Raw genomic sequence first — 16,284 nt, 5'->3', positions numbered from 1 at the left:
ATCTCCTCATGTCTCCAGAGATAAAAACTATTGTCTTGACATGCATCGTCGGAGGTGTCATTACTACTCAGTTGAAAAGATATGGAGCTGGCTAGTGATCATTGGCTTTGTTCCTTCCTCAATATTTGTAAAACTCGTGTAAATAAGTTATGTCAAGATTTAACTGTCATGGTTAGCATCAAAGCAAAAGCTTACTTCCCAATACGTGCAGCATTCCAAGTCTCGGATCCTGAATTGCGATATTTTCTTTTCGTACTTCTGATAGAAAAGGTAAGGTATATTCTTAGAATTTATCTCGTTTTTGGAATATTTTCGGCGATATTTTAGTAACAAACATTTTTTGGTGAAACATAAAATTAAATAATATACGAAGTAATATATATTACTTCGTATATAATTAACTTCGAGGGACACAAGCTGCTGGAATGAATTTAATAATATTGAAGAGGAAATAAATGTATAATTGTCAGGTCCCAGGCTAGGAAAAGAAAACTAAAAAGAAGAAATGGTACAATTTTATAAATTTTCGATGGGGTTCGCCCCCTTTCGCGAAGAGGGGAACGCAAACCCACTTTTAAATGTAATTCTATCTCCGAGGACGGTGTCCAAGGTCCCCGAAAATGTAGGTTTTAGTTTTCCCATACACCCTTTGCTAAGAATAGGATTTTTTATATTTTATACCATATATGTATTGATAAATAAAATGTTATATGGGGTAAAATTAGTATTTATTATTTATACCCATTTGTTGTTTCCATTTTCCCATTCAAATAAAACCGCTCTTGGATTTGAAACAGGTGACTAACATAAAAATGCCGGCGCAGTATCAGCCCATGTGCTGTCCGGTGTTATTTGTAAACAGTGTTTTTCGTGTAAATTTTTTCCATTAAAGTTCAGTGTGTGGTTGTGTTTTAATTCTTATAGACTTGGGATATTCATTTAACTTAACTGTCGTGGCCAGAGCGTTTGTGCGTTAAGACATGGAGGAACTCAAGGAACTGTTACAATTTTTGAAATCGGATTCTAGGCTTGACCTTAAAGCAGTGGCTTTGATGCAGGTGTTAGGTGATTATTATTAATATATTTTAGCCTTAACATTTTTCATTGGGATAATACACTAATGACAATACTAATTTCATCGTTTTAGGCTTAACAGGAACGGAGGATGGACGACGGTTAATAATTAGCTGTCCTGATATTATCAGTCTCATTGTGTTATTGTGCAGAGATTCATCAGAATCTGTTGCTAAAGATTCTTGCCTATCTCTGGTAAATATTTCTGCGGATGAAAGTAGTGTCCCGGTGTTATTAGCTGCATTGGAAAATCACGCAAGTGAGAACTCCGAAGGCGAGCGTCAAGAAATAATTAAAATTATGCTGAACATCATTGTCAATCCCTCACTAGGGTTTGCTGACTCAGCTTGTATGGTTTTATCTAACATGACACGTCCAACAGCTTATTGTGTCCAAGTACTGGAGAGGATTGAAGAAAGTGGCATTACTTTGGACACACTTGTCCGAGTGTTTTGCCAAATGGGTTATAATAAAAAAGGAGCTAACCTTAACTACCTTGGTCCAGTTTTCTCAAATTTGAGTCAACTTTCCACAATGAGAAGGTAGGCTTCGCTTAACTCTAGTTTCAATAATATTAGGAAAATTGTTGAGACCCATCGATTCTTATATTGTCACATAAAGATACAACTTGGTCTCGTGAAAAAAACATAAAATGTACTGCTTATTAGCTCTCCATACAATTGTAACCTTAGACTACTGCAAGCTAGCCCCAAAACACCCCTCGAGAAAGAAAATACCTATTTTAAATATTTGATGTGTGTCTCAAATTCCTTTCACGCATCTCATAAGTCTTCAAAGTATTGGGGTGTTATGTATAATTTTCTCCTGTTTCTCCCTTGTCTCTTAAGTCTATTTGGCTCGCCATTCATGTTGAACCGATAGTAATTAATTTTACTCCTTGTTCACCTACCTTAGTATTGCCAATTCTGCTCTTATATCTAAGACAAGTAGGCTGGCCTACTTTGCCACCTCTATGAACTGTTTGTGGTAGTATAAATTATGACCAATCACTGTTGTAATTGCTCTCTTGTACTGCCATCCTTGATGGGCTTTACGGGAATGACACCTATGCTCTGTGGTAGAATTGTATTGGAAATTTAGGACCCGGATAGTGAAGTGGTTTGCACTGTGGCCTTGTGAAGTGAAGGTATGTGGTTCCATTTCCCTGTGTTCAGTGTGATCAGATCACCTAACCTAATGTGGACTGGCTCAGCTAACTTGGAAAACACTCCATCTAAACTTACTTTATCCAGGGGAACCCTAAAATAGTAATTCTCAATGTGCTGTCCCTCAACATAAATATTTCATTGGGCTTATTCCAACCATGTAATTGCATAACCTTTTATATCCAGAGCCATGATTATAAGTCAGTGTTTATGATTTTATGAATTCTTTGATGGAATGGTGTAATATGAAGCTATAACTTAGAGTTTCTTTACTTGATGCTTAATATTAAAGTATTTATAATTATTGGCTATTACCTATTGTGCACCAAATGGCTGATTTTTTAAATAACTAAGGGTTGACCTCTTGAAAAGTGGGACACTACATATGGTGATTTACTGGTGGTCCTACCAGATTTGTTGTACGTTGCCTCTATCAGCCTTTTTACGTGATTTTTTCCTTACTTCATTCATTATTTATGCTTTAAAGAGAGATGACTCGTTAGTTCCCTACCATGTAAACCTTTGCCATTATTGATTTCATTGTGTTGTACTGTACAGGTATTTACTGGATAGAGAAAGGTGTGTAATTCAGCGGTTATTGCCATTCACGGAATACAAGGATTCTCTCATTAGACGAGGAGGTATTGTTGGTACCCTAAGGAACTGCTGCTTCGATAAAGGTTTGTCTTGTAAATAAATTCTGGGTATTGAAATGTCCCTCACATTGAAGCTTTCATTAATTCCAAGGGCATTTTTGATTTTTGGATTCCTGTAGTTTTTCTGTCATTTATTTAACCTCATCATTTCAGATGATCATAAGTGGTTGCTTAGTGAGGAAGTAGACATTTTACCTCGTTTACTTCTACCACTTGCTGGTCCAGAAGAATTTGATGAAGAAGACAATGATAAGCTTCCTCTTGATTTGCAGTACTTGCCACCTGATAAATTGCGAGAACCTGATCCTGATATAAGGGCTATGCTACTAGAAGCTATTACAAAGGTATTTTTTGGTGGTGCACCTGATTCAATTGTTTGTAATAAGGATTTAATTTCTTCAGTTCCATCATTTATTGACAGCAGTTTGATGACAGTTTTTCTGTCATGTTCTTTATTTTAATCATGTATTGCATATTGACATTATTAGCTCTAATGTTAAGCCTTTATATTTTCTTTTTTTAATTTTGCATACATTTTAAATCCTTAACAAACTAGCTATGTACAGTTCGTGAGAATCGAGTGAAGATTAGGGAATGTAACACCTATGTTATTCTTCGAGAGCTCCATAAATGGGAAAAGGATAGAAAAGCACTGCTGGCATGTGAAAATTTAGTGGACATTCTTATAAGGTAATTTTCTAAATAAATATGTTTCTATTTTTCAGCATTACTCATGAGAATACATAAAGTCCATATTTTCCTTTATGATGTCCATAAATTCTAATTCCATTCCAATGTCCATAAATTCCAGTTGTTGCTTCTCCCGTCAAGTTATTCAGTTTGAGATCATGCTGGTTTTTTAAAGTACTAATGTTTTTTTTCCCAATATGTAGTTTATTATTATCTCTGTACAAATTAATGTATTTCTTGCTATTAGTTAATAGTTTTTCAATCTCCATATGTATTACCTAAAATGATATCTTTGAATTGGTGAATTCACTTGACAATCACTTGCATTCCTACTCATCAAAGATTCACAGTTAGAGGGTGTTGAGCTTACAAATATCCATTCCCCAACCTAATGATGGGCAATTCTATGAGAACAATTTGTAAATTTGAAGTTACTGTCAGTTATCTTCAAGTATGAAGATGAATTCAAAATTTATTAAAACTGGCGATGAAATTAAAGTAATTGTGGTAAATTTCCAGTAACTTTTAATTTGTTCAATTCTTCGAGATTTTTCTTGAAACACTTCTGTATTCTATGAAAACCTCTCAGTATCTATCTGGACTTTTTGCCCAGCAATTATTGCTGGGCAATTATTTCTGTTGGCTATATAGAAAATGGTTAATAAGCAAAGTGGTTTCCTATGCTGTAGTCCTTGAGGTAGATGAAACTTCTCCATCCATATATTCCCAATATTTTCCTACTTTGTGCTCATTTTATACCTCTTTATGATAAAGCATGGTCTGGTCCATCTGTTAAATGAGCCACATCCCAAATTAGTGTCAAGTGTCCGTATCTTTTTTCTGATCTGCTAATAAATCACCAAACCTTTCTATGACTTAGAGGCTAATCTTCAAGTTCCATGGCATTTCCTTAGCTTTTTTGACTCTCAAAATGCATACCAATTTTTAATTAAATGATTATGTGCTTGTTGGGGAATGTCTTTTAAGATTATATTCACATTTTTCCTTGGAGAAGCCTAAAGTCAATTAGTCTTTTCTGCGAATGAGGAAGAAGCAGCGTGCTAAAATCATAATTTTTGATTGGGGATGTTTTGTATATGCTCATGGTTGTAATATATTTATTGTTAAGTAGGTTTTTGATAACCTTTATGAATGGGTGGTGCTTAGAGAATCTTTCCTGGTTCATGCATTTTAATATCCTGCTAATGTTTTGAAACTTTTTCATGCATACCCTTGTGTATCATATTACAAATGTTATTTGTGCATACACATATTCCAATATAGAATTGGAAGAGAAAGAGATTGGTTATGAAATTAATAAAATTCATTTAATATTAGCTTCTCAAATGTAAATTAGGTTGGCAATGTCTAAAAGGGACTGCAATACATATTTATGTTTATATTTTTAGGACTGAGGAGGAAATTGGAGAGGATGAAATTGATCGAGTGGAAGTGCCGTCAGAGTTGATAGAAAAGTTCGAAAAAATGGATGAGGATTATCTGAAAAGTTGATGTTTGAGTTAAACAAGATCTCTGTTACACTATCTATATGAACTGAGTCATGCCATTTATTTCTTTTAATGGGTACAATTTGGGGTGCTTCAGAGAAGGTCATGAAATCTCAATGCAAAAGTTTCTATTTTTCCATTTATTTGTTGTGATGTTTCTTATATCTCATGTAAACAACAGCTGTAAGTAGATGGCAGTCTTTACAGAAATGTGTGGTAAATTTGTCGGTTATCACCAAGTATGTTTTAATTGTGGTTTTGTTTTGAAACAATAAAAGCTGTTTGTTTTATTTTTGCCAGAAATTCATTGTGAAAAAAGTAATGGTTCGATGGGTAAGGCCTTGGTTACGATATGAGCGGCAAGTGGCGTGAGCGGTGCCACTCTGATATCGGGCCTTATTTAATTGTGTGTAAATCTATTGAGGGTGGGTACGATATGTTTGAGTGGCTAGCGACAGTGAGTGGTGCCACCCAGTACCGCTCATGGTTCCAAGTCCGGACCGATTTCTTTTCCCCTGCCGCATGCTGCTCAGTAGATTCATCCTTCAGTGAGTTGAAAATGTCAGCGGAGAAACATCAAAGTAGTGAGAATACGGCCAAACAAAGGAAGACTGTAGTTAAACTAATTACAAGTAATATAGGTACAAATGGAAGTTTTAATTAGTGAGGTGCAGTCCTGGGAATTTATGTGGAATGATCAACATTTTATTATAGTAGGAGAAAGATTTCGTGCTTTCCCGGCGAATGGACTTGGTGAAGAGTTCTCGGGATCGCCACCGGGTCAGGAACTCCATATCTGCCAACGTTTCGATGATCGAGTCGGACATCGAAACGTTGGCAGATATGGAGTTCCTGACCCGGTGGCGATCCCGAGAACTCTTCACCAAATTTTATTATAGTACTCTACCGATGAAGGTAGGTTTCCATGGAGTACTAAAGAAGTAATCTGGGAGCCTCCCTTTTCTTCCAACACTGACTTCTTCAATACACTGTAAGGCCTGCTCCCTTTCAATCTATATAAAAATCCTATTATTTTCCTTCCCCTCCTTCGTTTCCCTAACATTCTACCCTCTAACACCGTTTTCAACATCCCCTCCCCGCTTCCCTCATCCTTACGTTCTGTCACCTCCGTATCTCATCTAAAAGCTGCCTCTCATCAACCACCATGTCCAGTACTTCGTCGTTCCTCCACCTCTCTGTCCATTTCACCTTCTCCATTCTTCTCCATACCCACATTTCGACACTCCAGATCAAACCCTTCACTAACCTTTTCTTTAAACTCTTACATAACGATCCTCTCAGAAGCTCTTTCTTTTCCATGAATGCCTCCTTTGCTAATGCAATTTGCTTCCTGATGTCCTTACCACTGTATCCATTATCCTCTAGTGTGCTGCCTAAATATTTGAATTGCTCTACCGGCTCAAGTTTTTCCCCACCTACTATTATCTTGAGTCTCACACTCCTTGCTCGCAATGCTTTACAAAACGGCATTACTTTGGCCTTCTTGAGATTAATCCTCATCCCATACTCTTCGTACCGCTTGTCTGATGCATCCACTAGAGCCTGCAGTCCCCTCACTGACTGGCTAATCAGCGCCTGATCATCTGCGAACCTTACTGATTTAAACATTATTCCCTCCACTTTCACTCCAGCTTCCAACTCGTCCCACGCCGCTTCTCTTACCATCTTCTCAGTGTATAGGTATGTTAAAAAAGCAGCGGCAATAGAGGACAGCTTTGCCTCATACCTCGACCAATGCTTGTCCATCCAGATTCTCAGTCTGCTACCCTCACTTGTGCAGTCTGGGCCATATAAAGATTACGAATGAGTTGCCTATCCCTCCAGTCTACACCTATTCCCTTGAGAATATTCATTAACTTTATCCAGTTCACCCTATCCCCTCCACAAGGTCCCCTCCACGAGGGACCTCATTATTGCTATTGCATCAGGAGTTGACTTTTCATAAAACCAAACTGATCTTTACCCAAATACTCTTTTGCCTTCCCCTCCATTCGTCTGTTCAGTATTCTCAGTACCTTTTTTGCTGCCTACAATATTAGGCTAATAGTCCTATAATCTCTGCATTCCACAGGTTTCTTCTTTTTCAGTAGTGGAATTAAAACCGTCTTCACAAAATCCTCCGGCCATTATCCCTCCTCATAGATCTTCGTACTAGTTCGAAAAACATTTTCTTACTACACTGACGAGAAAACTATCTTATTATTGTAAAAGATAATTATCTGGTAGTAACAATAAATTGATGACATCCTCACCATTTGCCATCTTCAAATGCACTGGCACTACAATGGAGGAAATTCGAAGAGCTGTAAGAAAATTGCCGCTCATATAGTAGCCACCGCTGCCACTCATGGGATGCTCAGTTTGCCGCTCACTGCCCGCCGCTCATATTGTACCCAAGGCCTAAGGATGAGGCTCATTTTTCAGTAATTCCTCTACTATGATTCATTTTTCACAAGTTTTACAGATACATCTGCAGGGGTTTTTAGATGAGAAGCTAGGTAAGTCCTGAGCTGTGCAACCAAATTTAATACAGTGTGGAGAGTAATTGTGTCACTAAATTTTAATCTTGGATAGCCGATGCCAGTAGGAACCAAAATTACCAATGATGCTAAGATTGATTTGCACCACTAATAAACTACAGAAAATTTGGACCAAGCACTCCGATTGGCCGCAAGTTTGACTTGTTGGCAGATGTGTTCGATACATTGCAATCTGTGGCAGGCAAAGCATTCAAAGTCATGCGCTGTACAGAGCATCCCGCAACAGGGAAAACATGTGGCCAATCAGAGAGCTTGGGGCAAAGTTTCTGTAGTTTAAAAATGGTGCATTTTCGACCTAAATATGGTCAGTAATTTTGGTTCCTACTAGCATCAGCTATCCAGAGTTAAAATCTCGTGACAGAATTGTTTCTCAACCTGTATAGAAATTTTAGGAAGTATATATTCACCTTTTTCTGGAGGTTTTCAGTTGACTGCTGTATGCCAACTGTCATTCAATCTTTTTTATGCTTGTTCAAATTATGCATGATGGGACTACATCATTCTCCTGTCAAAACATGAATATCTATTCGGAAGGAGGGGCTGAATAGGACTATACTCATCCCTCACTCTCTATTGGGTCAAAACTTACCCTAGATTAAATCTAAAAATTTTAAGGGATCCACGACATAAAATTATCTAGTTATAAAGGATTGGCCTCAATATCCCATTTTTGAGGCTTCAAAATCCAAAGTTTTCAGAGGCCCCTGATCCTCACTTTGGCAGCCCTCCTTCCAGTTTCACTCCCCCTTGGTCCAATTGGCCTCTTTAAATATCCAATGAAATATTATTTGATTCCGCCAAAAACTATTTAAGTTCCTTCAGCCCTTACTGCTTTTCTCCAGATGGATAGAGATGGTCACCTTGCGAGTGAGTCAGCACAAACCTCTCTGATTTTAATATCAGCCCCCTGTTTAAACTCTGACATCACTCCATTATTCTCCATGCCATCACTTAATGGGATTAGGTTGGTGTGGTGTCTATAGTGTTGGCTTCACACCTCATGGTACTGGGTTTAAATCCTGGTGGTGGCAGAGAATTTCCTGGGGTCACCTGAGTGTTGTGTGGAGGACACTTCAAGCACAACACTCTGTCCATCGGATGGGACATTAGGCCATGGTTCCCTTGGCACCTTTTGATAAGAACGGGCTAATGCTAACTCCTGTGTTTCTCTCCACCCTTCCATCCCTGCCCTCCGTGCATTGCCCCTATAACCTAGGCTGTCGATCACCTCTTACTAATACCATAACTTACCTCTCCACTGTCATGTTAAACATCCAGGGAAACAGTGGATAGTCTTGTCCTGCAATTTGCCCAATGCTTGCCGACCTGATTTTCCGTTACATACGTTCACTTGTGCAGTCCAAACCATTTCAGATTGTGAGTGACTCGCCCACCCCTCTGGTCTACACCTATTTTCTGAAGTTTGTTCTTTAGCCTAATCCAATCCACTCTTATCAAATACTTTTAAAAATCTAGAAGGTAAGCATACATGCCTTGGTGCCTCGAGATCACCATTGGGTCAGGAACTGCATTACTGCCAACATTTCGATGTCCTACTTGGCAATGAAAACATTAGCAGTAATGCAGTCCCTGACCAGGTAGCGATCCTGAGAACTCTTCACGCAATCTATTTGTGGGGAAAGCACCAAATCTTTCTTTATACATGCATTGCGTCTAATATATATTATAGGTTCCTTCAACTAGGGTCCTAATGACAGTGTGGCAGTGGTTGCCACTGTTGCTGCCAGTGGAGTTCACTGTTGGTGCACTTTACCACTGATAATGTGGGAGGAGACTGGTAAATTTGTCATCAATTCCCCCAGTAGAGTGCTAGAAAGGCAACCATTTTGACCTATAAAGTTGGATCCAACTCTAACTGCACATCTGGATATTAAAAGAATAAACTCATTCCAAAGAGGAATTGCACTTAAGGATTGTGAAAGTAGACGGGATGTTAAAACAGCTTGCGAACTATAGGTTGACTTTGCTTTCTTGAAACCAAACTACCCTAGATTTGGTTTTTCTGTGTCCCCATCAGTGGGTGGCCAGAAATTTCGTTGGGGGTGGGGGGGTGGGAGCTCAAGAAGAGCGGGTCAAGATGTTTATTAAGACATGAGAGGTGTGGATAGTGCTATTTCAGCATCTTTGAATTTTTGAAAAGCATCCACTTTGCATATTAAATGAAGGTGTTGTTAGAAGAATATTATCAAAATTAAGATAGAGATTTAAATGTATTTTATATCAAGATGTCAGTTACTGTTTTGGGTTCATTAAATCTGTGATTCAATCTGAAAGTTAGTTTCGATTGGGGAGCTTACCATAGACCTAGCCACAGCATTGCAATATTCCCGCATTTGTGGTAGGGGGCTGAAGTGCTTTCCCTGGGATACCTCACATCTCAAGAATTATTGTTTGAGTGTGTCCAAGTGCTTCACCAGGGATATGATCAGCTTACTCATGCTCTCCATGGCAAACTCATTGTTGCATTAATTATGTTGCCAAAAATTTCTAAACTCTATCATCAAGCATTCAAATCATTTCCCAACACATGGAGGACCAGAGCAATTTTCTCTCAATTGTTTTTCTTGAGAGTATTTTCTGTCAGTTATCCTTCACATTTTGTCCGTTTTTAAAACTGTACTCTTAGTAAGATTGAAGAACAAGGCATTGCAGGGATAGTTAATGCGTAAACACATCAATTTAGCCTACCTAATTAAATTGTTTATTTGAGGGGGTGGATATCAGTCGTGCAATACAATTAAAGAAGATGAAGGACATAACCTCTCTCCATGAAAACTTCCCTCCCTCAGGGGTGGAAGGGTTTAGCTACCCCTCCAGGCAGGTAACCTTCTTCACCCAGTAAGAGCATCTGTCTTCTTCCTTGTAGGATGCTCCCTCCTGGGTAATTACCCCCACCCATTGCAGGCATTTCGTAGCTCCTGCTCCTATCATGTTAGTGGAATGTACTAATTAAGCACTCCTAATGAATCAAAGCCCAGCCTTTTGTAGCATATAACCAGGTACAGGGGCCGTGTCTTACCCTTTTCCTTTCGGACAACACGCTGGGCCGAACGAAAGACATTGCTGAGCAGCAGGCTCTCTAAATTAAGGGGGATCTTTGGGGGCTTCAGGCCTCCTCAAAATTTTTTCCCATTTTGGTGACTACCCCCGATCTGCTGAGGAGACCACCAGCCCAGGGTCATTATGATACTCCATATTTCTTATGGTTACATTTCACAATGTCTGCCAATAACCATAGATGAATTGACCTTTGAGTGCAATGCAAATGAAATATTTAGCTGATTTGATGCATGGTTTTTCCAATGAATGAATGCGAAATGATGGCACTTTGTCAGGAAACCACAAGACACCAAAGGTCACCCCTTCAAGCTAATTTCTGGCAGCGTACTTGCTGATCAATGTGCATTGAAGAACGATCTGATCAGCAGTGATCAGATCGTTCTTTAATGCCTATATTCACTTACTGAAAATTATGTACTTCTATATAAAGGGTTAAATTTATTTTAATTATTTGTAGTTCGAAGCTCTGTAGTATGCCCATGCATGGATGGAAGATTAAAAAATTCTTTGTTCACAATTTTCAATATATTAACTTATAATTAAAAATACTGCCCTTGCTTCCATATACTTCAACCATCTCTCAGAGATAGCGCATAATTACTCCTTGGTAAAATGCAGATGTAACATAATTCAAAGGCTACCTACATATTAAAAAAATTAGGAATTGTTGATGGCCATGTAAATTAAAGGTCGCTGTTAATGTAAAATTATTAGTGAAAAAACTTTAAAATGGCCAATATTTTATTATGAACAATAGTAAGTATATGATAAACTGTACAAAAATACGTGATATTGAGCATATTAATACATATTTCAGTCACAACAATTATGAAAATTTTACTCGTACAATAAAAGCTAGCGGTACATATACAATACATTTAAATATACACTTTCTGTAGTGCATATTTGTTGTTAAAACACCATCAAAATATATGCCAGTGGTGGTACTATTTTTCTACAATTATATTGACACAGAAATGAATAGGGGTATTTGTACAAAATAGACTTGAATTATCTTCCATTGGCCTAGTCACTTGGTATATATGTATTAAGCAAATATGAATCATATGACTCATTAAATCTCCCACTATCTCATTGAAATCATCCTAATCTTATTACATAGGGTACTGGCATCAAATTTGTTCATTATTGAGAAAAATGAAAATGTACTGACACTATCAAATTCTCACACTATACACTTCGCACTTATTTCTGCCTTTATCTGATTGAGTTCTTCTAATGATATTTCCACTGATTGCTTGAAGACATTGGTAATAAAAAAAAGACAGTACATAGTATGCCTCCATACTTTTTTCCAATTAATGCCAGAGCAAGACTCAAATCAGTTCTTACTATTCATAAATACAGTCAGCCTATTAAAAATACATAAAAGACAACACTTTATGCCCAGAGACAAGAGTTACTAGTCTCTCGTTCACTAGTTTATACTTGCTCATTGATGATGAATCGGGAGGGAATCTTGTTTTGAGTACATCAAAAAAGGATTACTCCATGAATAGGGGAAAATAATACCAATATTAATTCTTGGGATCAATCGTTAGAAGAGCATCAGATCGTAAATTATACATTTTTTGCTTTTGCAGCTCATCTTTAGATCTTTTCTCAGATATTTTATAGCAGGATCTATTGAATTCAGCCAGGGTTTTCATCAAGAGGTTTATTTGATCACCACCAATTATTAATGTGGCACTGAAATTTTGAATATGAAATGATTTACGTGAATACTATAATGTGTACTTTTTATCGCCATTAACATTGGAATGGCCAAGTAGAGATCATTTTAACTCTGGTTTCCATTTAATGTTTCCTCTACAACTTTTGAGCACATTCCTTTGTATTTGTAGTTGTTTTGAGGAAAGGAGAGGGAGGGAAGGGAAAATAGCTGCGAGGAAGGAAAAAAGAGCTGGGATGTTTTTTCGAGGGCTGGCATTGTTATCAGTAGAAAGATAATTCAACAAAAAACTTATCGGACCACAGAAAAACAGAACTAATGTATTTAAACATCAATCAAGAAACTTATTAAATAAAGACATTGTGTGACAAGTATCAGCACCCATTTGGTTTCATCAGATGCCTCAATCAGTCAGGTTGATGAGTGGAAAAGTAACACTAAGTATAAAGGCATGAAAATGCACTCCTATCACAAGGAAAGCACATAGTTTTCAGCCACAAAAGTTTCTAAGGCCCAACTTAGTTTACCAGTTGAGATTTATGCCCACAAATGTTCCCTCCGATGTCTCTCAGTCAATCACCAACTAAGGTAAGTACCCCAAAGTAGTTTCCAGGGAATCCCTACTGTAAAGGTTTTTCCCCGAGAAATATTCCACTTTGGATCCCTTTGATCGGATAACACTCTGCCTTGAAGGTTCCAATGTTGTGTAAATAACTTCTTCTCCAGCAGAAACATGGCTGCCAACATGATTGTGTGATCCTGAGAATATTGCTGCTATTTCTGCAGACTTTTTCACAGACAAGGCTTCTGTGGCTGCAGACTTGGAACAGTGTTGGCGTCTCCCTGGATTAACGTGGTGTCCATGTGCAGATGTTAAAATGATGTTAGACTGATCACCACGACCCATGCAAATGACTCGGCCTTTCGGATCCCTTGCCGAAACAACGAGTACCTGAATCAGTGAAAGAAGAAATATATTACAATCAGCATACAGTGTACCACCATTAAGTTCAAAAAATTAAAATCTTAGTTACTTGAAAATATTTCATCAATAAGAAGGCACTTCTAGTTATGCAGTGCATCTGTCTGGCTTATAGCCGGGCAGTCATAATACTTGAAACAGTCTACCTTGTATATTCCTATAAAGTTCTCTATCTTTCATGCACCATACTAAAGCCAGATTTTTATGCATAGACATTTTTTATTTGCATATATGTTGAGCCATAACATTAGGTACTTTTGCTCTTACTCCTTGACAAATATTATCCAATCGTTAGAAAATATATCTTGATCTCCCAAAAGCCAACATATGCATTTCAGCAATGTATCTCAATGATGTAGGGTGAAGACAAATATGTAGTATTCTTGATTACATCTCATTATGCCCACATCATGAGGATTGAATGACACCTCCGTCACATAGCCAGAATGAGGAGATTCACTTATCATGACGGTAGCCATGTTTATAAATTTTATATTTCATTTAGAGCTTTTATATCAATTGAAGTTAATACTCATGAAGGACAAGCATAAAGAGGTCAATAAAATCTAATCATAAGATTTGCTTTGCTAATGTTTTCCATGATGATATTGATGATTGGTATTTCAATGTTGACCTCATCTTTGGAGTATAACTACACCACCTTGAGTCAGCACTGTCCTTGGTATGTGGATTACATTGGTATGTATATCTATCAGTTAACATTGAGAGATTTCCAAGAAACACTCTCATAGAGTATTTACATATATGATTTTCATCTTATTGCCCGATCATTTCCAAGAAACTCTCAAAGCAAAGTGGTGTCCAATAACAAAGTGGCTTAGAGTCAGTGGCAGATACAGATGGGGGGCATGCGCCCCCCTTGCGGGTCCACCCGTATTGCCGTACATTGCTAAACCACAACTGTAACTTTTTTATATCATAAGATGGCTTTGTATTTTACATGTGTATAACCACTTTAAATAAAATTTTATTATACTCTGCCTATAACTTGATCATTTTTTATTACAATAAAAGTAAAGACAACTCAAGGTATATTTTGCGCCCCCCCCCTTGAGTTTTTTCTGTATCTGCTACTGCTTGGAGTGCAATAGATTGCATGAGAAAATTTACTTTATCAAGAGAATCTGAAGAATACACCTTGGCTTACGATATAGACCATAACAATGCTGCAAACATTTTCTCTAAAACTGGAAGTTTAAGTTTTGATGGAGGCTTCTGTACTGTGGTTCAGTAGGCACAGCTTGGCATCCAGGATGTCCTCCGCATCAATTCATCTTTGTACAACAGTTTTACTGGTATTGTAGCCGGCATATTCAGCTTTGAAAGCTGCAGCAAGTTAAGTTAGTGTTTCTAAGCATAATTTTTATCCAAACAAAAATTTCCCAGAAGCTGCTAAAAATCAATGTTTTTCCAAATAATGGCTCAATGATTGCATATTTCTTGATGATTATGTATATATAGATATCATTTAACACGTCAGTGGTGGATACATCTTGTATGAGTGTATAATAAGTTTAAAAACTTTGCATTTGACTTGATTATTTTTCATTACAATGAAAGTTGAGGTAGCTCAAGATATCTTTTGCACCCCCACCCCCTTGAGTTTTTTCTGTATCCGTTACAGTAACACATTGTCCACTATTGTGTTTCAGTAGTACCTTATACTGTAGCAATTGGAGTTTTTTTTATTAGTTGTGAGTTATAGGCTCATTAAATACAAAAAGATCATTGCAAATGAATACCACTTTGTTTTAAAGTACTGCGGTCATGACGACCTCTTCTGTCACCATCCCTACATAGATAATTGGAGGGCCTAGAAACATATTGGTGTACGTCAAAAAACAAATTATTTCAATAATTAAACCTTTGCATTTGTAATTGTTCTCAGGATTATAATCCTTATTTCAAACGGTATCACCACTATCCACGCTAAAATGCACTGTGTAACCCCCCAACTTGTGCAAACGCATGTACCGAAAATAGAACCTGTTCTAATTTAGTTCATGCATTCGTGCTCCGCTCCGGTCCCCAAAAATCATTCACACAAACAGACATTTAATCGTACATGTTAATGTATCGTGTAAACTGGCCTTATGATTGTGATTAACCTTTTGCTGGGTTGCCTCCAAGTTGGCCACACAATCAAGAACGTGAGACGATCTCTGTCGACACTCCATCTCCTGCGTTCTTCCTCTCACGGCACTGCCGCCATTCTCGGTCCCATTGCGTTCCCTCTGCTGCTGTCCATCGTGCGGCAGTGGCCTGGGAGGCGGCAGTGTCGCGTACACCTCCATCCTACTCCTGGGCACGGCGCTGCCCGGGCGCCACGAGGAAGAAGACTCGGCCGACGCCCCGTCCTCCAGCACCATCGCCTCCTCGCCATCTTCCTCGTCTTCCCAGTCTTCCTCGTCCTCCTCTTCGGCCAGCGCACCGCTTCCTTCCGCCACCGCACGGCCCGTCACCCGACCCTCGTTCTTGCGCCACGCGGTCGATGGTGAATCGGCCCTCGTGAGGCAGCAGCACCCGTGACAACTCTCCGCCACGTGATGCTGCTGGCAGCGGAGTTCCCGCCTCCGGCACCCCCCGCCGCTCCCCTGGCACGGCGGCGTGGAGTGGCACATCCCTCCGACGCAGCCCGTCAAGGCGCGGCACCCGCATTCGTGCGGAGCGCACTGGTGGGCGCAGGGCTGCCTCGCTCTGCACTGCAGCAGATGGTGGTGACCCCTGACCACTCCCGGTTGCTGGTTCGCTGCTCCTCGAATTCCGTCGTCCGATCTCATGCAAGGCCGGCCACCTCTCAGGTGCTGTAACTGGAGACGGGTAAGTTGCTATAGTATTCATTGAAGGATAAT

General features: G+C 38.8%; 2 protein-coding genes across 2 annotated transcripts in view; one reads left to right on the top strand and one right to left on the bottom strand.

Annotated features, from left to right (window-relative positions):
* The first annotated feature begins 814 nt into the window (after positions 1 to 814).
* Positions 815 to 5,384, top strand: LOC124155927 (protein HGH1 homolog). The gene is made up of 6 exons (XM_046530154.1): positions 815 to 1,065; positions 1,148 to 1,616; positions 2,799 to 2,920; positions 3,050 to 3,240; positions 3,453 to 3,586; positions 4,996 to 5,384. The coding sequence occupies exons 1-6, from the start codon at positions 981 to 983 to the stop codon at positions 5,096 to 5,098; spliced, it is 1,104 nt and encodes a 367-aa protein (XP_046386110.1). The 5' UTR covers positions 815 to 980; the 3' UTR covers positions 5,099 to 5,384.
* Positions 5,385 to 11,480: 6,096 nt separating this feature from the next.
* The window catches only part of LOC124155926, a 183,959-nt gene continuing 179,155 nt past the window's right edge, over positions 11,481 to 16,284 (bottom strand). Inside the window, exons 4-5 of the mRNA XM_046530152.1 lie at positions 15,541 to 16,242; positions 11,481 to 13,381 (exon numbers count right to left, since the gene is read on the bottom strand). Coding sequence (XP_046386108.1) covers positions 13,013 to 13,381; positions 15,541 to 16,242 — 1,071 coding nt within the window. The 3' untranslated portion in view covers positions 11,481 to 13,012. The remainder of the gene's footprint in view (positions 13,382 to 15,540; positions 16,243 to 16,284) is intronic.

The sequence above is a fragment of the Ischnura elegans genome, chromosome 3 (genome assembly GCF_921293095.1).
Source record: "Ischnura elegans chromosome 3, ioIscEleg1.1, whole genome shotgun sequence".
Lineage (NCBI taxonomy): Eukaryota > Metazoa > Arthropoda > Insecta > Odonata > Coenagrionidae > Ischnura > Ischnura elegans.
Note: the sequence above shows the minus strand (reverse complement) of the source record. Positions and strands in the feature narration are given on the sequence as shown.

Bases quoted from the DNA above. Each gene is read 5' to 3' on its own strand.
- LOC124155927 (XM_046530154.1), top strand. From the start codon at position 981: ATGGAGGAACTCAAGGAACTGTTACAATTTTTGAAATCGGATTCTAGG. The intron at 1,617-2,798 runs GTAGGCTTCGCT...TGTACTGTACAG, and splicing joins CAACTTTCCACAATGAGAAG to GTATTTACTGGATAGAGAAA. The intron at 3,587-4,995 runs GTAATTTTCTAA...TTATATTTTTAG, and splicing joins TTAGTGGACATTCTTATAAG to GACTGAGGAGGAAATTGGAG.